This window comes from Lissotriton helveticus, chromosome 2_1 (genome assembly GCF_964261635.1).
Source record: "Lissotriton helveticus chromosome 2_1, aLisHel1.1, whole genome shotgun sequence".
Lineage (NCBI taxonomy): Eukaryota > Metazoa > Chordata > Amphibia > Caudata > Salamandridae > Lissotriton > Lissotriton helveticus.
Genome location: NC_136059.1, coordinates 127,898,294 through 127,921,341, shown reverse-complemented (window position 1 = coordinate 127,921,341; position 23,048 = coordinate 127,898,294). Strand labels below are relative to the sequence as shown.

The 23,048-nt window shown below is 40.3% G+C and overlaps 1 protein-coding gene across 1 annotated transcript in view; it reads left to right on the top strand.

Moving 5' to 3' along the window:
• The first annotated feature begins 453 nt into the window (after window positions 1-453).
• The window catches only part of LOC144817789 (uncharacterized), a 42,339-nt gene continuing 19,744 nt past the window's right edge, over window positions 454-23,048 (top strand). Inside the window, exons 1-2 of the mRNA XM_078674605.1 lie at window positions 454-596; window positions 4,976-5,098. Of these exons, the coding sequence (XP_078530731.1) occupies window positions 5,014-5,098 (85 nt within the window). The 5' untranslated portion in view covers window positions 454-596; window positions 4,976-5,013. The remainder of the gene's footprint in view (window positions 597-4,975; window positions 5,099-23,048) is intronic.

The window sequence follows — 23,048 nt, the reverse complement described above, 5'->3', positions numbered from 1 at the left end:
TTCCAGAAGTTAATGCTTGTCCTGTGCACCCAAACCTTCAGTGACATCCTTACTGCACAAACCTGGGTATCTGCATCTGCGGAATTAAGTGATTGGTTTGGAGAGTGCAATTTTATTGTGGTGGTCAAATATGATTTAATGCATGGACAGGGCTCTGCTATGCTTAATTCAATGTGTGCGACCAATTTTGGATTTGGTCACATTTTAATCACCTCTTACTCCCACAGTTAGGTCTGAGCTCCACATGACAGGCCTAAACTTATTAAAACCAACAATTATGCTCACAAATATTTGCCGAGATACCTCACTGTCTGCTGGCGCGTTGCAGGTGATTGATAGCTTTGATTGTGTGGGAACAGTTTTTCCTCTCAGACCTTCCCAGTAATTTGCATTGCAGGTTCTATATCAACATAGATCTATAGTACTCCATCATCACTCACTGAGTGTGAGAGATCCCTCCTGAGCTGACGGAAGATAGCAGCAGGCAGCAGTGAGACCTGACACCATCCCTCACTGAGTGTGTGAGATCCCTCCTGAGCTGACAGAATAGAGAAGCAGGTAGCGGTGAGACCTGACTCCGAGTAATCAGACAGAAGGTGAGCAGAAAGTAATTTGACTGGAGCGGCTTCTCCTCAAGAGCGGAGGAGTAATGCCCACCTACTGCGAGTGCAGCAGTTGCACACAAATAAGTAAAATGGCATATCACTGCCATTTTACTTATAAGCCACAGTGTGAGTGCAGGAGGGAGGACTCAATCATGAGATTACTGGATTACAGCTGCACCTGCAGTCAACATGTTGGGTTGGCCAGTTTCTTTGCTATGGCCATCCGGACATGTGAACTGTAGACCAAGTAACCCATGGATGTGAAACAGCTGGGAGATTGCTGGCACAGGTACCAAGCACTGTATGAGAGGAGGTCCAAGATTAGTTGTTGAAGTCCCCCCTGTTTCCTGCTCGTGAACGCTAATCGGGGAGAGAATTGCCTGGGGTGTAATATCTATGGTGAGTTTGGCGCCATCATGCCCCACCATGTTTTTATAGTTCTAGCTGGATATTCAAGGTGTATTCTCTTTACAACTTTATGATGTTTGAATAAATCAAAAAGCTGATTTCTCCGCTGGAATTTTCAGCTTAATGTTTGTTTGAGAAAACAATAGCGACAGGAGAAATGTATTTGCAACAAATGTTTTGAGAGCAACTTACATTGCAAATCCTTCTTATATGTGGAAAGCATGTCCTGCATGACATATATAGGGAACTTGTTGACACATAAACCTACAAGACGTATTCTTCCATCATAAGTGGTCCCATCAACTCATTAAAATACCCTCCCTGATATTTCCAACATAGGACCCGAAGAGGTTAAGACTGGTCTTTCCCGGAGGATCTCCACCTTGCAGCCCTTTAACGACTTAGTGAGCTTCTCAGATTCTGACCACCAACATGCCTGACACTATCTACATGGATCATGCCATCCCCTCAAACATCCTTGTCCAACATCACCACACAGGCCTATAGGATACTTCTCCCTATGATTGTGATTATGGGCTGATTGGCACTGTGGCAACAGCACACTATTGTGTTCCCCTCTCTTCTGAAACATCAGTATCCAGAACGTATCCAGAACACCTCTACTCGCCTGATCCTCAACATCCCTCGCCGCAGCCAAATCAAACCCCACCTGAGATACCTGAACTGGCTCCCCATCAACAAGAGGATTACCTTCAAACTCCTCACCCACGCTCCCAGGGCACACCACAACACCAGACCAGCGTACCTCAACGGCCGACTCAGCCTGTACACCCCCACCTGCCAGCTCCGCTCCACCGACCTCGCCCTCGCCACCGTCCCCCGCATCCGAAGAGTGACCGCTGGCGCCAGATCTTTCTCCCACCTCGCCCCCAAGAGATGGAACACCCTCCCCATCGTCCTGCGGCAGACCGAAGATCTTCTAACCTTCAGGAGACTTCTGAAGACCTGTGCATTCGAACAGTAGCAGCCCCCCACCCCCCAGCGGCTTGAGACCCTCACTGGTATGTAGTTCGCTTTATAAATGCTATGATTGATTGAGTACACTCCTCCAATGCTCTGCGGTTCCACTAAGGCAAAAAGGTACTGCCCTCTTCTAACATATATGTGCACTCCTGCATTACATGTCTCATCTATAGAGAAATTCTGTGATAGGTCACTTGTGTTTCTTTCAATGCTCCTGAGATCAGCCTAGACTGGCCTACGGCATATGATGTCATTCTGTTGAAATCTGGCACAGCCCTGTCACAGAGTATCATTTCTGTTCTCAGATGCAACAAATTGTACATAAATCAATCCTGGGAAATGATGCCTAAGAGCAGGTGGTGTGAAGACATGCTGGCATTAACCTCTTCTAATAATACATGACCGGCATGACATGTCAGCATCTGGCTACACACTTCTGTAGCTGTCTGGTGGCAGCAGTAATAAGTTCAACACTACCAGAAAAATCAGATGAGATGGCCACAGATACTTTCTGCTTCACAATTTTAAATCAAGGATCAATAGCGCCACTCCCTAAATCTGGTGTATTGCAGGCATGCCATATGTGTGAAAGGCTTATTTTGTAAAATCATTTGTATAGCAGATGTTGGCAGTACTAAGTATTTTAAAGAATAAAAGCTTTTACCCACTCTATTGGTACACAATTCATCTGTCTTAGAATATTCAAAGGCTGAGCTGGACAATCCAAAAATACAACTTTTATTTTTTTAGTGGAACCCTCTTTCGTTTAAGTGTTGGCAGTGGTCCTCTGGACCTGCTACCTGCTCTTCAGCAAACTTTTTGTAACATCCACAAAGTGCTTGGGGTCCTAAGGGGGCCTGTGCCCTTTAATGGATGCATTACTATCACCTTTGAGGTGTTAGTAAAATATAAATGTTTTGCGACCAGACTGAAGCTGGGAAACATTAATACATAAGATACCAAAGCAGTATTTGGAAGGGACGCCTGAAGTCATCCCTCTCTAGATACCAAACTGGTATCCATGTGTCCAGGTTTAGCAGTCAGTTTAAGTTTTCTAACTTCGAAAATGTGCTTGCCACATAAGAAAATGAATTGTTACAGTTGTAAGCCTTTCATGAAAGTGTTTGTGTCTGTAAAAATCCCGGCATTAAAAATAAAGTCTGCAATGTGCTGCTCTGATGTAAAACTGCTAATTCTCTTGTAAATCACTCTAATGCCTTTGGGCCAAGTTTGCGCTATATAAAACTGCAAAAAAATACAAAAATAAATTAAGTGTGGCTGAGTGGTTGATTGCTTGTGCGGACACAAGTATGCTGAAGTGGCCCACAAGACTGTGTGTCTCGAACAATACGTGGCAAACAAATGATTTGAGTTAAAGCTCACATCCTCACTCCTATTCGTGACACACACACGCATTATTCTAACCCACACATCCAAACAGCTGTGTAATGTATAGAATGTAAATATGTATCAATTTAATGCATGTTATTTTACATTAACTTCGCACCTTTGATATTATAGGTTTGTATCACCCAACTAGCCAGAAATACATCTATGTATACCATAGGTTCACTTTGTCAGGAAATGAAGGAAAACAATAAATCTTGAATTTTTGGGATGCACCTAGCACATTAGTAATGTGCACAATAAGCTGAAATTGCAAACATTTATTGTCTATATACCAATCAGCTCCTATTGCCAAATATAGTACTATGGGCATACCAGATAGGGCTTGACAGGTGCAGATTCAAGGGCACCCCTCTTCATGGACAGATATTTTGACAGCTGTGCCAGGTGAATATTTTGTTGCTCCACTTCAGGAAGGAGGGAGATGTGCCCCTTCTGCATTGCACCCCTCAGCTCACTCACTCCATGTAGGATGATAAACATGTCCTGTACCCTCGGGGGCTAATGACTCGCTTGAGTGAAGGGGTGAGAGTCTGTGGAGATCTGAACTTCCCTCCCCCTCACTGCAGCCTTACAGCACGTCAGTCGGACTGATGCACCACAAAGCATCACTCCCTCCCGAGCACAGGAGCTGACCGTGTGGCTCCCTCCCTCCTTCACTAAAGCTGATTCCTATCAATTGGAATGTTTGGCCACAGATTTCTAAGATTTGTCTGCAATAAAAATCAATGCAGAGTGAGAGCAGCTCAAGGATCTGCCTCACCATGTTTTATGAGCTGCCCTTTGGACTGCTAAGAGCTACTGTCACATGCATGAAGAAGGGAGTCAGCTGTCTTTTTAATGACAAGCATTGTCAAAGCCAATGGGTATTGCCTTTAGGACCTATTGGCTGTGTCACTTGCTTTTAGTGGTGCTGCAAAATAATAATATGTAAAATAATGTCCCTTATTCCACTGACATGCACATGCGTCAGAACATGCGCACATCAAGATAATGAAGCTGGCACCATTTAAAGATGACAGATTCCTTTCAGCATGGTGAATTAAACATGTTAGATTTTCTTTGTAAAAGCACCTCTCATAAAAAGTACCACAGGTCTTGAGAGGTTGGGGGTGAAGGATGGATAGGGGAAAGCAGATAATAGAGGGAGGAGGGGAGAAGCTCAACAGGGAAAGAACACAAAGACGAGAGAAGGCAACACAGAGTTTGGGAAGTAGGAGAGAAACATAAAAATGTGGGAGAGCAGCACAGGGGAAGAGAGGCTCACAAAATAGAGAGCTGGAAAATATATGCATTGTGGGGTGCATAGGAATAAAGATAGGAGGCAGAGGAGCTCGAAGGGGAGAGAAACAGATGGATGAGAGAGAGAAGCACAGGGTAGAAAGACGAGAAAGACTCTCATGTGCTCATCAAGTTAATGATACAGCTGCAATTTTTTTTATTTACTGATCCATGATGGCAGTATTTTAGACATGCTGCTGCTCTTGATTGTTGTAGCTTCAGATAGGGTCTTAAGTTGTCTGTATTTACTCCATAAGTGATAAATTATATTTCTCTGCCATCCTATCCAGGAAGAAAACTTGGACAGCAGATCATCAGACCCGGCACCATGAGACCCCGAATACTACCTTACTCTCTGGTCATCGTGCTGTCAATCCTGGAAATGTCCTTTTCTGGCTCAGTTTCCATTTACAGTAAGTTATCTGACATGGGAGCCTGGTGTTACCTCATGATATTCGGTGATTTCATGCAGTGACAATGATGATCATGACTCGATTGGACATCTCCTCCTCCCACAGATAGAGGGCAGAGGCCATCTCAGCTTTACAAACCATACTATGAACAAGGGATCATAGGTTGGGTGGTCGAGTAATTCTTTTGAAGTATCCAAGATTTTGTCAAATCAATGCCACACTCCACATATGCTAAAGCTCTCAGCTTTAATGATGTCTCCTTACAATAGTGAAATCAATTACCTTTTTTCCTGAAACACAAATCCCTGCAGAAATGGCTGTGACAGATACTTCTACTGGAAGAGGAAGTTGAAAATTATATTTCAGAAGAACATATTGCAGAGCAGGCTAACACAATAACATATCACTTTACTGTCTGCACACTGTGCATATACTAAGATGATGTAGAATCAAGGAGGGTGAGGAGGAAGTGGTTGTGATCCATTCAGCTTCCATAATATATAGTTAAAAAAATCATAGGGGGAAGGATCACTTGTCCTGGGTCACCAGGGTTTTTATTCTTTCGTTTCACAGTACCGATAAAAAATACTCAATCACGTGCAATGGCCCGAATGGGGGTATATCTTGATTCTCAGCCTTTGAAGGTACGTGGCAGCATCATCATTGGGTTTAGTGGTTATGCTTCCTCCACCTGGAGGTAAACCACTGGTAAGGTGATCAGTGATCGAAAAATTGTCAGTAGGTGAATAAATGAAAAAATATTGTTAAAAGGTTTTTATTGAGTCTGGGTTCAGGCTTGATAAAATTATCCTTGTGCTAAGGAAGAGGAGTAACGGGTCTCCCGCACTGTAATTAGTCCATTAAAAAGGTTGACATGTTTCAGCTTTTGTGTACCTAGAAGGGGTCAATTAGGCTTTCATCAGGACCAAAAGTAGTGAAAAATTACCTTAATATTTAGATTTGATCAGTGTAGGAATATTATCCTGACTGTGGTGAGGTCTGTAAGTACCTCTGTGTCAATGTTGTCTGACCTCATCGAGTGATCCCAGAGGCATGTGCATGCTCTTGTGCAGGATGCGCACCAATTGTGCTGTTGCTGCGTCCGGATCCCCTAGACTGATCAAACCTAAATACTAAGATCATGCACCTATGGAAAGAACACTACACCACAATGCATTAATCGGTCACAGCTGATTCCTGTCCTGTTACACATTGTCTTCAAGGTCGTGAATGGCCATGTACAGCTCTCCTCTGTCTGTATGCTACGTTTAGGCTATAGAAATGCCATATACACACATACATACAAATTCACAATTCTGATTTGTGGATTCTGGTTGGTTGGCTTTCATCCTTACAAATATCATTTGCGAATACAGAATTCCAATCAGTGGAACTTCCACAACAGCTAATTAATACTTATTTACAAGTTCAACTCCATTTTTTGTAGTCCTAATTACGAACTACAAGCTGAGGTGATTACAAACCTTTACCCCCCCACCCCCCACCCTCCCATGGGTAGTTTCTCATGCACGGTAATATACTCCTCTCATGGACGGGGATAAGTATGCACGTCATGAGCAGAAAGGAAGTATACACTCCTTTAATGGGGGTTCACAGCAAGAACTTTTATCATTCAAAGCTGTTTTTCTCATGCAAAGAAATAATACTTAAAATGAATTTTTGTGCAGGAATCTGGACTAGCGTAGAATGTTATTAGCCCTTCTATGATCCTTTGAGAATCCCAAAAATGTGGACTACTAACTTAAAATGTAGGAGAAATCACAGAAGAGAAAATCTCCACCTTGGCAATATGACCAACTATGTGACTTTCTTTCAGTGATGTGACCAGTAATAATTCTTTGCAGAAATCCGACATGGAGGGAAACAGGGAAGTAGTAGTCAAACGTATATATCAATTCCTTCTGTTAATGTGGAAGAAATGCGGCTACTAACTAAGGGATATTGAGAGAGAATCAAAGCAATCCATGATTTTTGACAAAACGCAGCAAACATCTAATCACCAGGCAGGGCTGGCTTCTCCATGAGAGTGGAGGAGTGTCAGCCTGCCAACTAAAATGAGCCCAAAAGCCCCTGAGATGAAAAATAAAATGGTAATAAAGTGCATTTATTTCCATCCACCCACCCCGAACTCAAGGTCAGGATGGGTGAGGCTTGCTGAGTGGCAGCAGCAGGGAGGAGGGTGGGCTGCAGGGCACTTCAGTTCATAGTTCTATGGCCAGCCAGACATGGGCACTTTGAAAGTTTTCTAACCCATTTTGTAACCCAGCTGTCCTAAGGCAGCTGAGTTAGAGCAAGAACAGGGAGAGCTGAGAGAGTACACTCCCTCCAATCCTGGTGATTTCCTTGTGCTTCTCTCGTGCTGGCTAACAGCATGAGAGCAGTGGCAGGATTGGTTAATGAAGTTGGCTGTGGCCAGCGCTGAACACCGTACTGCAGCAGGAGGAGGACTTGCAGTGAGAAGGAGGATGTTTCAAAGGTAAGTGGATTTTTAGAGACTTATTTCAACCCTCCATCCATCTGCCTGTCACCCAATCTCCCCATAGATGCCAGCTGCCACTGCTAAACACTTTGCTCTTGCTAGCCCTGTGGCTACTGGAACCAGCTTCTTCCAAAGACCTGTGAAGAACGTTTCTTTTTGTCTTCCCTCCTCCACATGGTTATTGTTACAGACATAGCAGTCTGGTATGGGGTGGTCTTTGCTAGGATATTGCTGGACAAGCGCAGCCTTCTGCTCTGAGGTTTCATGTCCTAGGATGTGTGGTTGAGCGGCAGAGTTAATATTGTTGTATATTAATTGACTTTCTTGAGCCCTCAAAACATAAATGTATAGTAATTGATGGTTTATTTTCTCACATGCCATCTCATATGTTAAGAGCATACTTAAGGAGGGTGGCAATGTTTAATCTTTCACAAAGAAAATAGTGGTTGAATCAGAGAGATGGGGCACCACTTACAATTTATAATAATAAAACAAGCATTGATAAACTAACCTGTCTTGCTCTGCCAGTGATTATATTAGATTTGCCAATACTTGTTCAGCACAAGCATTTTCAAAGCCATTTCTATTGAGAATCCACATTAGAATTCAGTCAATCAAGCTGGATTTTTGACATGTGGCTATTCATCCACGAGGGTCTCCAGGTACTAAGACACAGCTACTAAAGAGACTGTAGTTGGGCAGCAAGGTCTTGAGTCTCTTTCTGAATTCCAGAAGAAAGGATGAGGTCACTAAGTGAAGGGGAGGTCATTTCTAGGCTTCATGGCATCATAGGAGAAGGAGTGTCCTCCACTGTTGCTTCAGCAGATGCGGGTGCTGTACGAGGGAGAGGGAGGTAGAGTGCAGGTGTCTGGTGCATTTGTGTTTGTGAAGGGCTTTGTAGTTGTGGATCAGCATCTTGAATTTACATCTCTTCTGAATGGGGGGTGGTTGAGCTTTTTTGAGGTTTGGGGTGAAGTGGGTCCTTTTGGGAAGGTTGAGGATAAGCCTGGCCACTGAGTTCTGTATGGTCTGCGGTCTCTTCAGATGGTGTTATTACTATGTAGAGTGTGTTGCCGTAGTCGAGCTGACTGGTGACTAGGCCTTGGGTGATGGTACATCTGCTGCTGACTGGGAGCCGTTTGATGATCTTATGAAGCATGCAAAGTAGGCGGAAGATACTGCATTGATCTGGCTTTTTAATGCGAACTAATTTTCCAATGTTTCTACATGAGCTGTTCCTTTTAAAGACAACATGGCAGCTATCTAGGCAGAGTATAGAATATTATAGAATATAGAATACATTACATTTAACACAATAGATTAAAGAATACAGAGAGTGGGCGTGTATGGTAGAGCAGTGCTTGAACCTGTAGCTGATAGTGGGAAAATATACCACTGCCTGATATTGCCCACTATGCCTGGCACTCATGGACCTCTCAACTTCCTTTGACAGTGTGAATCAGATAGTCAGTGCAGGTTGCTGTGATCTTAGGCCTGGATCTACAGTTGGCACACTTCTTGTACACCCTTCATGAGAATTTGACAGTCGGACAGTGGTTCGGACCCAATGGTGAACTAACTGAAACATTCAGCATTTTCTTCTGGTGTGGGACAAAGTGGTGTGATGGAGCCACATCTTTTCATTTTGTATATTGCTCTGCCAGTGATTATATTAGATTTGCCAATACTTGTTCAGCACAAGCATTTTCAAAGCCATTACTATTGAGCATCCACCTTAGAATTCAGTCAATCAAACTGGATTTTTTAAACGTGGCTATTTATCCTCGAGGGTCTCCAGGTACTAAGAACCGGCTACTAAGGAGACTGTAGTTGGGCAACAAGGTCTTGAGTCCCTTTCTGAATTCCAGAAGAAAGGGTGAGGTCACTAAGTGAAGGGGAGGTCATTCCCAGGCTTCATGGCATCATAGGAGAAGGAGTGTCCTCCACTGTTGCTTCAGCAGATGCGGGTGGTGTGCGAGGGAGAGGGAGGTTTAGTGCAGGTGTCTGGTGCATTTGCGTTTGTGAAGGGCTTTGTAGTTGTGGATCAGCTTCTTAAATTTCCATCTCTTCTGAATGGGGGGCCAGTGGAGTTTTTTTGAGGTGTGGGGTGAAGTGGGTCTTTTTGGGAAGGTTGAGGATAAGTCTGGCCACTGAGTTCTGTATGGTCAGCAGTCTCTTCAGATGGTGTTATTACTATGTAGAGTGTGTTGCCGTAGTCAAGCTGACTGGTGAGTAGGCCTTGGGTGAAGGTACATCTGCTGCTGACTGGGAGCCATTTGATGATCTTATGAAGCATGCAAAGTAGGCGGAAGATATTGTATTGATCTGGTGTTTTAATGTGGACTAATGTTCCAATGTTTCTACATGAGCTATTCCTTTTAAAGACAACATGGCAGCCATCTAGGCAGACTATACAATATTAAAGAATATAGAATACATTAGATTTAACACAATAGATTAAAGAATACAGAGCGTGGCCGCGTCTGGTAGAGCAGTGCTAGTGCTTGAACCTGTAGCTTATAGTGGGAAAATATACCACTGCCTGATACTGCCCACTATGTCGGGCACTCATGGACCTCTCAACTGCCTTTGACAGTGTGAATCAGATAGTCAGTGGAGGTTGCTGTGAACTTGGGCCTGGATCTACCGTTGGTACACTTCTTGTACACCCTTCATGAGAATTTGACAGCCGGACAGTGGATGGGACCCAATGGTGACCTCACTGAAACATTCAGCCTTTCTTCTGGTGTCGGACAAGGTGGTGTGTTGGTGCCACATCTTATCATTTTGTATATTAATAACCTGAGGTATTTTTTATCTACTGAATCCAAAGATGTACCCTTAATAGGCAGTGTTGCAATTCCAGTATTGCTGTACCCAGATGCAGTAGTTGCAATGGTTCCCAAGCCTTACACTCTACGTCAGCTAGTTGATAACTTTATTCATTTTATGGCAGACTTTGATTTATCTACCACCTTTAATAACTTCCAGACAGGAGCCTATGGCTCCAAAAATTTTAGGGTTTCTTCACCAGTATGGGGAGGCAAATGTTTTATTAGTGTGCACATTTTGCCTTAATTAGGATTTGTGTTTGGTTTTTCATGCACATGGGGTTCTCATATCTCCAGAATCATTTTAAAACTATGGCTCACTCCCAAACATTCAGTGGCCCTGTGGCTGTAAGGCCTTGGCCATAAATAAGACTCACTACATACCAAAAGTCAACATTGGTGCAGGAGCTCAGGGCTATTCAAACAGCTATTCCTTGTAACGCACCTGTTTGGTACAAGTTAAGGGGGATGCAATTCCATGCATTGCGTATGTTCACTCTTCCTAAAATTATCTTGGTAGCCTAGAGCTATTTCACTCAGCATTCCAGAAATGGCATTGAATGTAGAAATACCACAGTACAATATTATTTGAACTTAGAAGTAATTGATGACATGAAGCTTTCCTTACCATGGGATGTGGAAAGGTGGAAAATAATTAATAATAATAATAATAATAATAATAATAACAATAGCAATATGCTAGCTGTTGGACTTGGCCCTCTCTGCAGGGTTATCCCTAAGTGTTTTGCCTTCAACGCTCCAGCTTTCTGGACTCTGTGCACTTTGTCACTAATACCTAGTGCTTTCTCCTCAAAACATGGTAAAATAAGCACAGGATGATTCAGTGAAATATTCTGGCTTACCCTGACCTGGATAATGACTATTGCTTGAGAACAGCTAATAGCCCCTCTCAAGCAATAACCTATATTATCACACTAATAATGAATGCAATAAGGTTTTCATATTGTGACAAACAAATGAGCAAAGTAAACCACTGATACTTTCAAACACAAGTATCCACTATTTGATTTGACTTATGGTTTGTAAAGCGCCCAAATCACCCCGTGAGGGGTCTCTCCGCACTAGGACTTTGCTTTCATTGGCCATGTAAGGGACTTTTTAAAACATTGCTTATCGGAGGTATTTGAATTTGGCAATAGTACATTGCATAGTGTATGATGGTGGCACTAAATTGTGCATGGGTCTTAAAAGAGATTTTTTGTAAATATACAATACATTTTGCTTACCATTTAAGAATGACTAAAGTATCTACACATACAACCAATACAATTTCAAAATTAAATGGACATACAAATGCCAATAATTACATTAAAATTCAATGGGGAGTTGCAGTTACCAAAAAATATCCCTGGAGGCTTATCAGTACACAGTCAAGTTAGCCCTGAAATACAGATGTGATCTATCAACACAGCTAGATATCATGCCACAGTGATTTTACCTTCTCAGACATTTTACTTCAAAATTTCTTCTAAGTTCGAAGTTAAGATGAGGCCAGGTTGAATCCTACTCTTTAAATTCGAACACGCTCCTTTGAGGTTGACCTTAACTTTTGACTTTGCCCTGGCCTTGCAGGACCAGATGCCCATGGTTGGCCCTTTGACATTTTAGGCACTCTGCTTCACTAGAAACTTTCAAAACCATAACTCTAGTTAAACTGATTATATTTAATACATTTAAGTGTCATTTTATTTATTATATGAATTTATTATTTACTCTAAATTGGTGTGGAATTTTTCTGCAGTTATTTTTTCACTATATTACTGTTTCAGTGCTGTATAAATACTTTGCACTTTGCCTGTAATTTAAGCCTACTGATTTTGTGCCAATGGACCAGAGGGCTTAGCACAGGATAATTTTGTAAAATTGTGCAGCTCGCCCTGACAAGGATAATGGATGTTGCTTAAAAAACAGCGTTTAGTCCCCTCACGCAATAACCTATATTCTCAAACTAATTATGAATGCAATAAGTGTATCATACTGTGATAAACAAAATGAGCAAATTAAACCACTGATACTTTCTAACAAAAATATCCATGTTTGTCAGTGGTATTTGAATTTGGCAATAGTACATTGCATATTGTATGATGATGGCACTAAATGGTGCATGAATCTTAAAAGATGTTTTTTAAAATACATAAATATATTTTGCTTACTATTTAAGAATAACTAAGGTTATTTACACATTTCCCACAACCAATACAATTTAAAAATTTGATGGACATACAAATGTCAACAATTACATTAAAATTCAAAGGGGAGCCGCAGTTACCAAGGGTGATCCCTAGAGGCTTACCAATACACAGCCAAGTTACCCTTACAATCCAGATGTGATCTTCTTCTGAAAATAATTTACACAATATGTTTTTGGATTACAGCAGAACAGTGCAAGGCAGGTTTAAGAATTGAAGAGGTGATGAAGCAACCATAGAAACTTTGGGTAAAACATTTGAATGGTAGCAGAACAACTAAAAGTCAAAACACACTTTAAAAATACTCATAGTGGAATTAATGACTGACAATGTTTTTTCTGAAAACTTTGTGAAGTTGTATTTTTCAAAACTTTGTCATGTCTTACTTATAAGGCAGAGGATGTGATGTAACAGCTAGAGGGGTGGAGTTTGAAGCTGGGTAACAGGGTTAGAGCATTGACTGGAGGCTCTAGATCCTGTGATTCTGGGCAAATCACTTAATCACCACATGCCTAAAATGAATGTGTCCTTCTGCAATACAACTGGTGCTCATGTAAATTGCTCTGATACATTTGTGTTAATGTCACAGCATATAAAACTATTATATTGTAACAAAGGAATAAAGAAAGTTATGAAAATCAGCAAAATTAAGGTTTCTCAATTATAAGCAGCATCTCTGGAAAAATATATGGCAAACATAGTCACATTAGATAGGAATCTTCCTGACCCTCACCAGCCACCTACCACTTACCAGCACTATTTGTTTCCTGTAATTAAACCACCTGCTAATGTTTTACCCTGTTGAATTTGTCTCAGCAGGATGAAGGCTGGTCCATAATAGCTCGCTGGGCAATTTAAAAATAATTCATTTCGCAGAAGACTGGATCTATTTTAATTCAAAGTAAACTGAAGTAAAATATTTACTTATCTTTCTGGCAGTGCTTAGAGCACAACAACAGCGCAGAAATGTGAAACAGCCTTTGCAATATAGCTGTTACCATGCATTAGCATTACCACTCATCCATAACAATGCATACGTCTTTCATGCGCAACCTTTTACCTACCATGTACCTTTACCATGCATGCCTTTATAGTAAAAATCTAAGGATTTTGGCACTTAAGTACAAATCTTTATATATATATATATATATATATATATATATATATATATATATATATATATATATATATATATATATATTCACTGAAAAAACCATAGGTTATAGACCATATATAGTTAGGAATTAGCATTTACAAAACCTTGAAAATTCACTGAAAAAACCATAGGTTATAGACCATATATAGTTAGGGATTAGCATTTACAAAACCTTATTTTACTCACACAAAACCATTGAAATTCCATATATAGTTAGTTGTACTAACTATATATCGCGCACCCGCAATCCACTGCTGATCATGTCACATATTACATCATTCATGACATGGTCAGTGACATCACTGATGACATCACTGATGACATCTCAAATGACATCACTGATGACATCACTGATGATATCACTGATGACATCTCAATGACATGACTGATGACATCACTGATGACATCTCAAATGACATCACTGATGACATCTCAAATGTCTTACATATTGAAGAATGAGTGGATGTATAAGTGTCTGGATGAAGGATTTAGTAGGTGCGTGACTGACTGTATGAGTGAGTGATTAAATGTGTGTCACTGAGTGCATGGGTTAGTGAGTAAACTGTCTTAATTTGTGCATCATTATGTCTGTTGTTCTGTAAACTGCTGCATGTGTTGATCAGTAGCTATATGAGTAAGTATATGGGTTATTGATTGATTGCCCAAGTATTTGTATGGGAGACTGAGTGTGTGTGTGGGTGGCTGGGATGTGTATGACTCTGTGTATAGATGTGTAAGCAGTTGATTCACTAGATATATGGATTCAAAAGTGCATGTGGAAACAGGTGTATGGGCGGTTGACTGAGTGCATTGGTGAGTGAATGGATATCTGAGTGCTACATGTCAAAGTAAGAACATATGTAAAACACAGTACATGTGAGAGTTGACATATATAAATAGCTGTGCATAAGAGCCAGTGAATGTGTGAGTGGCTGTATTGATCATTGTGAACTTGTATCAGGGATTGTAAAAGAGAGTAAATATGTGTTAGTATATGTTTGAATAAGTAAGGTATGTATAACTGTATAGTTGAGGAAATGGAGGTGTAATTGATTCTTTGCATGACTGAGTAGGTGTGTGAGTAACTCCATGGATGAGTGACAGTCTGTGAGTGTCTGTTTACACTGAGTGTATCTAAGGTTATTTTAGAGTCTGAAGAAGTTCATCGTATTATCACATGAATGATGTCATCAGTGATGTCATCAGTAATGTCAAATGAGATGTCATCAGTGATGTCATCAGTCATGCCATTGAGATATCATCAGTGATGTCATCAGTGATGTCATTTGAGATGTCATCAGTGATGTCATCAGTGATGTCACTGACCATGTCATGAATGATGTAATATGTGACATGATCAGCAGTGGATTGCGGGTGCGCGATATATAGTTAGTACAACTAACTATATATGGAATTTCAATGGTTTTGTGTGAGTAAAATAAGGTTTTGTAAATGCTAATCCCTAACTATATATGGTCTATAACCTATGGTTTTTTCAGTAAATTTTCAAGGTTTTGTAATAGCTAATTCCTAACTATATATGGTCTATAACCTATGGTTTTTTCAGTGAATTTCAATGGTTTTTTAATAGCAAATATCAAATCCTTTACAATGTATTCTTCTTTAAATCGAAAAATATTTTTTACATGTTTTTAATACAATTTTTTTAAAATTATTTTTATTGTTTCGCTCCCGGTACGCGAACCGGTTAGCTTCCCGTTAGCTCAATTCGGAGCCGCGACCCGGTCCGCGAACCGGTAAACGTTCCGTTTGCGCAACTGTCGCGTTAGAAAACAACATCGTGACGCGTCGCGTCAGCATGACGTTTCGCGTTTTCGCGTGATACGTCATATGACGTGCTACGTTAGCGTACCCGGAAGCGCAGCGGTACGCGAACCGGAAGCGATCCGCGGCGCGGCGCGGACCGCGTAACGTAAACACAGCAGGTCATGTGACTCGGTAATAACACTTTTCATTGGTTCATTTCACTTTTGGTTTCCTAATGATGTAATACTAGGTCATGTGATCTAAAATTAAAACTTTTCATTGGTTTAGAACTTTTGCTTCTCCCAAATGATGAAAACCCCTCCTTCTTTCCTCACTCTGACTTTCATCTTGGTGAGAGAAAGACCCTTTATTTACATTGTGACATGGCTTCATTAGTAGCTTCAGCTGGTTCTAACCCACCACCTCCACCAAATCCAAAGAAGAGAGGACCACCTGCTGAAGTAATTTTACAACAAGAAGAGGAAGAACAGGAAGAGGAGGAAGAGGAGGAAGAGCCAAGGTTTTTGCCAGAGGAGCCCAGGAGGTTTAATCGAAAAGAGAACTACATTTGGCAATTCTTTAAATTTCCTGAGGGGCAAAAAAAAGTAAATGCACGCTACGTGTTTTGCCGTATATGCGGTGATAGACTGTCAAGGGGGACTGAAAAAAAGTACAGTTACGGCAATTATACTATGCATCGGCATATGAGTAGGTGGCATCCTAATAATTATAGTGCTGCCCAGCTACGTGATGAGCAACAAAATCCCCCTGCGATGGCAAGAAGATCGGTTGTTCCAGAAGTGTCGGGACCAGAGGCGAGGGAGATGATCCCAAACATTCAAATGTTGTTTGGGGAAGTGAAGCAAGTGTGCGTGCACTGCAACCAATTCATTTGCTACAGGGAAAGTAGCATCATTTTGATTATGAGAGCTATTGAAAATCATGTTTGCCCGAAACGCCCCAAAAAATAAATTCTTTTTTTTTTGTTGCTCCTGTTGAGCCCTTTACAATGGATCGTTTTCGTTTCCCCCCCAAAAAAAAACCAAAAAAATATAAAAACGTTCAGAAAATACAAAAAAAGTAAAAAACATGTTCAAAAAATACTAAAAAAAATATAAAACAAAAAAAAAATTAAAAAAAAAGTTCTTTTCCGAACTACCTCCCCGTTATAAAAAAATTGGTAGAATATTTGGAACTCTGCCAACCTCTATTTCTTTTAGTTCGCTCCCCGGAGCGCTACCCGGTACGCGAACCGGAAGCTAACCAAAAAAATTATTTTTTAAAAAAAGAACAGTAAGTATAAGGGAAGGAAACAGACAGTTATGTGAAAAGAAAGACAGCTCTAGGGAGTAAACAAGAGATACTGTTACCCACAATCCACTGCTGATGATGTCACATATTACATCATTCATGACATGGTCAGTAACATCATCAGCAGTGGATTGCGGGTAACAGTATCCTTAGTTTACTCCCTATAGCTGTCTTTCGTTTAACATAACTGTCTGTTTCCTTCCCTTATAGTTACTGTTCTTTTTTTAAAAAAAATTTTTTGATCAGTCAGAAACAGTGACATTAATAGAAACAGAGAGAGTGAACAAGAGTGAAGAACTATGGTCCTCCTCAGCCACCCTCAGAAAACCAAGGGGGTCAAGATACATCTACCGTGCCCCCTTCTACCCATTCTGAACATTATTTGCCCTCCATCTTGTATCTTGATTCGACCGAAACACAAAATGGTGGACTCCCGTAACGCTGCTGGTTTGCGAACCGGGCCGCTTCCCGGGAAGCGGTCCAAAAAAAAAGGTGGGAAAGTAATTCACAGACACTAAGAGTAATAGAGACGGAGTGAGTGAACAAGACTGAGGAACTATGAGAAGAGAGGGACTGAGAAAAAGAGTGGAAGGAGTTGAGTAAGTAGGTAATAGAGAAAGGAATGAGGAAAGTAGCAAAGGCAGGAAACTGAGGGTTAAAGAAATGAAGCAGTGGAACTAATAGTAGGTGAATGTGATAGAAATGTAACGAAAAGAGTTCAAAATATTTACCTTATAATTGCCGTTAAATTACTCACTTTTTGTTTTTATACTTTCAATCTGTGAAAGAGAGAACCAATATTTGAAAAATATTAAAACATGTATTTAAAAATTACAAAAGACAAGGGAAAAGATTGAAGGACAAATAGTTTTTCAACAACTTTGACACTGACAGAAGCTTCTGCTTCTCCAGGCCCCCTACACAGTCCTAAAGATATACATTTTAAACTAACAGTATCTTGATGCAGATGAAGTGAGGCCTATCTTAAAACATGGTGCATCTTTTGCATTGCTCTTGTTTCAGAAAAGTGTCGCTTCAGGATGCCAATAACATGTCTCCTATCCAGAGGTTTGTTTGAGGTGAGGCCTACTCAGAGTTCAAGTAGAGATTTACACTTGTTGAAGTGTACAGAGGAGATAATATCTGTGAAAGTCTACCAATGAAGTGAGTCATGTCCACTGCACTCTTCAACAAAGTACAAACCTCCTATGTTTCCCTGGACAGACCTAAACTTGATCTGCACAATGTGATTCGTAATGATAGGAAACACAGGTGATGTAATTGAAATACGTGCAATTTATTTTGCTCATTTCACAATCACATCACTTGTGTTTCCTTTGCTTAGGTATCTCATTGTGCAGATGTAGTCTAGCATATGAAAGAATACGCAGAAGTGCAGCACTGTATGCAACACCTTTGACACTTACAGAAGCCTCACCTTCTCCATGCCTCCTACACAGTTCTACATGTACATCATAAATGCAAACAGTACAGAATTAATTATACATGTTAAATGGTTTATTTTTGCTGTTCTCAGAATGTATCAAATTTCACTAAAAACAGTGACTTGAAGGTATTCATCATGTAACAGCGGGGAAAAAACCACAATCAAAATGATTGTGTTTAAAAAACCCATACAACATCAGAAATCAAAATTCAGAACTCCTTAAAGTTAACTTACTTTCCATGACGTCCAAGGATGTCCTATGAACAGCTTACACTCTTTTGTGCTGTTATTACTTTCAGCCCGCCACTTTCTGAAAGAAAATCTCCATCGTTTTTAAAAACACGTTACATGCAATAAATGACTTCTTGCTCTCTACCACAATTTTCCACAAGGCCAAATCTGGTCAGAGCCATTTATAACTCTTGGATTTCTTGTAAGCCAATCCCGTCATTTGGCATTTCCGCAACTTTCAGAATTAAAATGTTGAAGATCATTTTCACAATCCTGGAATAGTAATATCTTCCCCTTCTTGCTCAGTCATGTTCTACATTTCCTATGACACTGATACTGCTTACTATGAAGCAGACTTACACTACCTCTATGACTACTACAATTATTTAATTCTCTACATCACTTTTAATCACAAAGCAATGTAAAACAGTAGACAGCATTGCAGACTTACATTCCCTCTACTCCATGTTTTGATTGGCTGCTTCAATTAGCTTATAAAAAGAAACAGTTTTTCTGAACTCATTGAAAGTGCACGTATTTCTCCATGACGTCCAGTCCTATGGTTAGAAGTTATGTCTCTGAACTACACTTATCCTCAAGGCCAAATTGTGTAGGAGCCATTAGAACTTCTTGAAATTCCACAGAGCACATCCCGAGATTATTTCCCTAAAATTTTGGTTTTAAAAACACCAGGTAAGAGTTTTTAAGGTCATACGGCAATTTTTTTTTGAAAATTAAAACAGAATCATTGCAGAATGACCAGCCATTTCTAGACTTTAAATAAGCTGTGTAATGTCCTGATGTTATTGAAGGGCCGTCATGATATATAATTGCTGCAGTTACAAAAGTCCTTCCTGATATTGACAACTGCGAAGCTACAAAATTTTTAATTAAAGTTGTCAATTTTGTTCCATCAGGCCTACATCGTTGGAACATTAAAATGACATACTGGCCATATGTTCGTATAAATAATGTGGACATCATTTCAGATTTACATTGGCTACACTCCATGTTGTGATCAGCTGCTTTTACTAGCTTATTAAAGGAGACTGATTTACTGTCTGGCAAAGTTAAATATATAAATCTTTCTGAGTCTACACTAGTAGTACTTGATACCATACAGTTCTCGCAGTCATGCTGCCATTGATAAGAAAGCCCAAACAGATGATCTACATCTACACCTTCAGCATGTAATACATCAAGCATATACATTAAAAACTCCTGACAATCTTGCTGAATATTTTGAGAGAATTGTGTTTGGCCTGAACATCTGTCTAACAGATTTCGAATTTCAGACACACTTTCTATGTTTCTTCTATCAGTGCTACATTTCTCTAACACAGAATTTAACAAACTGCAAAATCTTTGATCAGAATTGACCACAATCTCTTCTTTTACATTTTTTAGAGAAAACAAAACATTAACCACTACATTAGCATAGCAGTTGACACCAGAACTGTTTTCAAACTGAAAACCAACAACATCTTCAACAGAATCCTTTTTGTTTCTGCTTGTAATTTTAGGTTCATTGACTTTTTGTCTTTTTGCTACAACCTCCCCAGTATTGTTCTCATTTCTTCGTTTCCGGCCTACCACACGTTTCTCAAACAAAGGATACTGAGGCAAATGTGGCGCATACTCTCTTCTTAACCTATTGTATTCCTTAACATAATCTAGATCCGCACAAATGTTTGTGACATCACACTCAATCAAGTACAATCCCGATAAAGTTCTAACTCGTGACAATGCCACATATGCCATACCCTCCTTGAACACAGAACTGCCAATATTCACCAATGCACTGTCTACACTTAAACCTTGCGATTTATGGATTGTCACCGCATATGCCAAGCAAACAGGAAACTGCTTACGGCGAACATATAAGTCTTTTACAAGCAAAAATCTAGCAGAACAACGAGCAATTAGCTGTACTTCCTCAATGCCATCAAATTTAATTTTTAAAAATTCAATTCCATCTCTATTTCTGTATTTCACAAAATCAACAACATTACCCATTGATCCATTTACCAGACCTCTTTCAACATGTAAATTCCTTCTTAAAATTATACGGCAGTTCAAGCACACATTCAGAGTCTTTTCAAAACCTGCAGTTTTAGATATACTCTTCTCTAATGAATCCAATTTTGTTTTCAGATTCTCAGACAAAATAATTGTTGATCCCATATGCTCTACTCTATCAATAGCTTCCAGTTTCACAATCTCTTGCTTTTCTAAATGCAACATTTTGTTGTTAAATTTGGCACATTCTGCAAGAGTTGGCATCAAACATATTCCAGATTTCTTCTCAGTAATTTTCTGAAAAATATTCTCAGGCACAACATCTTGTTCTGGATATAAATTTGACAGTAATCGTGCATGTAAAGCTTCTTTCCCATGCTCGGTCACTTTTCCAATTCTAACATCTTGTAGAATAGTCTTGTAAACTTCATCCTTCGCCTGACGCATATTTTCATGCAGTTCAGCATAATTGAAGTTTAACCATATATTGACGTTGCCAATGCTGCCTAGGCACTTCCTGGTATCTTCATGCGTGAGCATTTTGAACACAGGTTGCCCTTTCACTGGTGTCAGCTGAAGAAGATCTCCAAAAACAATGATGTGTTTGCCACCAAATAACACATCATACTCTGTTTTGAGAACTTCTTGCATCCTCAAATGCACAAAGGCAAGCATGACATTGGAAACCATGCTTACTTCGTCAATGATAAGAAGTTTCATTTTCCTCAAGATTCTTGAAACTTCAAAACAAGCATCTCCAGATAGCTTGTGATATTGTAATTTGTTGTCATGCTCCACTGGCAGCATCAGTAAACGATGTAAAGTAATCCCTTTAATATTATGTGCTGCCAGTCCAGTTGGAGCAGTGACAACACAAGACAGCGATGACTCTGTCCTTTCCTGCAAATAGCATGAAATTGCTTTAATGAGGAAACTTTTTCCAGTTCCCGCTTCTCCACTCACGTACAGTCGGACAGGCTTCAACGACGTACATGAGCACTCTTTCTTATCATGACTTAATCCATGATCAATTTGCATGGTAACTTCGTCATATATTTTCCTCTGCTCAACGTTGAGTTGTCTTTCCAACTCTTGTAAGTTAACCGCATCCTCTTGAGCATGTGCCATGGCTCTTTCCACTTCATTCATAGCAGTGGCAGCTTCATTTTCAATAACAGGTCCTCCTAGTGGATCCTGACTCAATGAAGCAGAACTCTGACTGTCCTGAGAACTGTCTCTGGCAATCTCGGCTGCAATCGTTGCTTCCTGCTCAATTTCCGCATTCAACATTTCTACATATTTGGGAAAAGCAGGACATTCTATGGTCTCCTTGGCGGCATTGAAAGAGTCTTCATAACAGAGGAAATCTCCAAGCAGTTCCTCTTCTGCACGCCAAGGCTTGAAAAGTTGCAAAAGTGCTAAATAGAAAAACTCCTTTTTTTCAGGAGATTCGCCACTCAATTTTCAATGATTTACCAAGTGGCATTTTCTTTGCTTGACCAGACATCCCTCACTTCCTATTACAGCATACACTCCTTTCTCAGTATCTTCTTTGATGTTCCTCTTGAATATGTCATTTTGCAGAACCTCATACAGACAAGCATTCTCGAGGTGACTGCTTCGATTTGGATAATATGTATCCAACATGTTTGTCTTCAAAATGTCGGTACTGTTTGGCTCCTTTTCCGCCAAATACTCAATTTCCCGCACAGGTTTGAGAACTCGATTACGCGTTGCTGCAAGACCAAGACTCGCCCAAACGATACTCCTGGACTTGGCATAGAGACTTGCTGAAGACAACCGGTCAGAACATTCGTACGCTCCGATTTCTCGATGCAACAACATCTTCAGACTGAAACTGTACAACTTCTTGCTGAGGCTCTTTTCATGGGAAATGTCCTCCCACATATCCTTCAATTCTGTCTTCTCTTTTTTGGTGATGTAAGACGTCACATACCGAGCCACAGCCATACAGTTATCAGCCACAAACTGTATATCCATGTTAGCATTCCACATGGACAAAATCACCGGGTTGTAGTCGTTGATGTACTTGGACTCTTCGTTCCTCTTCAAATTGTAAGTGTTTTTAGGTGATTTCTTCATGACATTGTGTCGCAGCGAAGACATCAAACTGTTTACTCTTCCTTTAGAAATCACCGGTCGTGGAAAGCCGAAACAACATTTAGTGTAGAACTTGTCCTTGTTTCGGAATTTACGACGGCAGTACTTTCCACATCGATGGCTTTGGAAACGCAGAACTTTTTCTCTTAGGCTTTTCTTCTCCTTTGCGTTTGGAACAGCACACGTAGAATACTGTTGGATGAAACTCATCACTGAGTCTTCTGGATCCGTTCCAAATTTAGGTGCATCCTTGATCCACAGCAACATATGTATATGAGGAGCACCTCTTGCTTGGTACTCCTTTCTCCAGAAGAAATCCAACACCTCTCCAAGAGGTGGATTCTTCTTATTCATGAT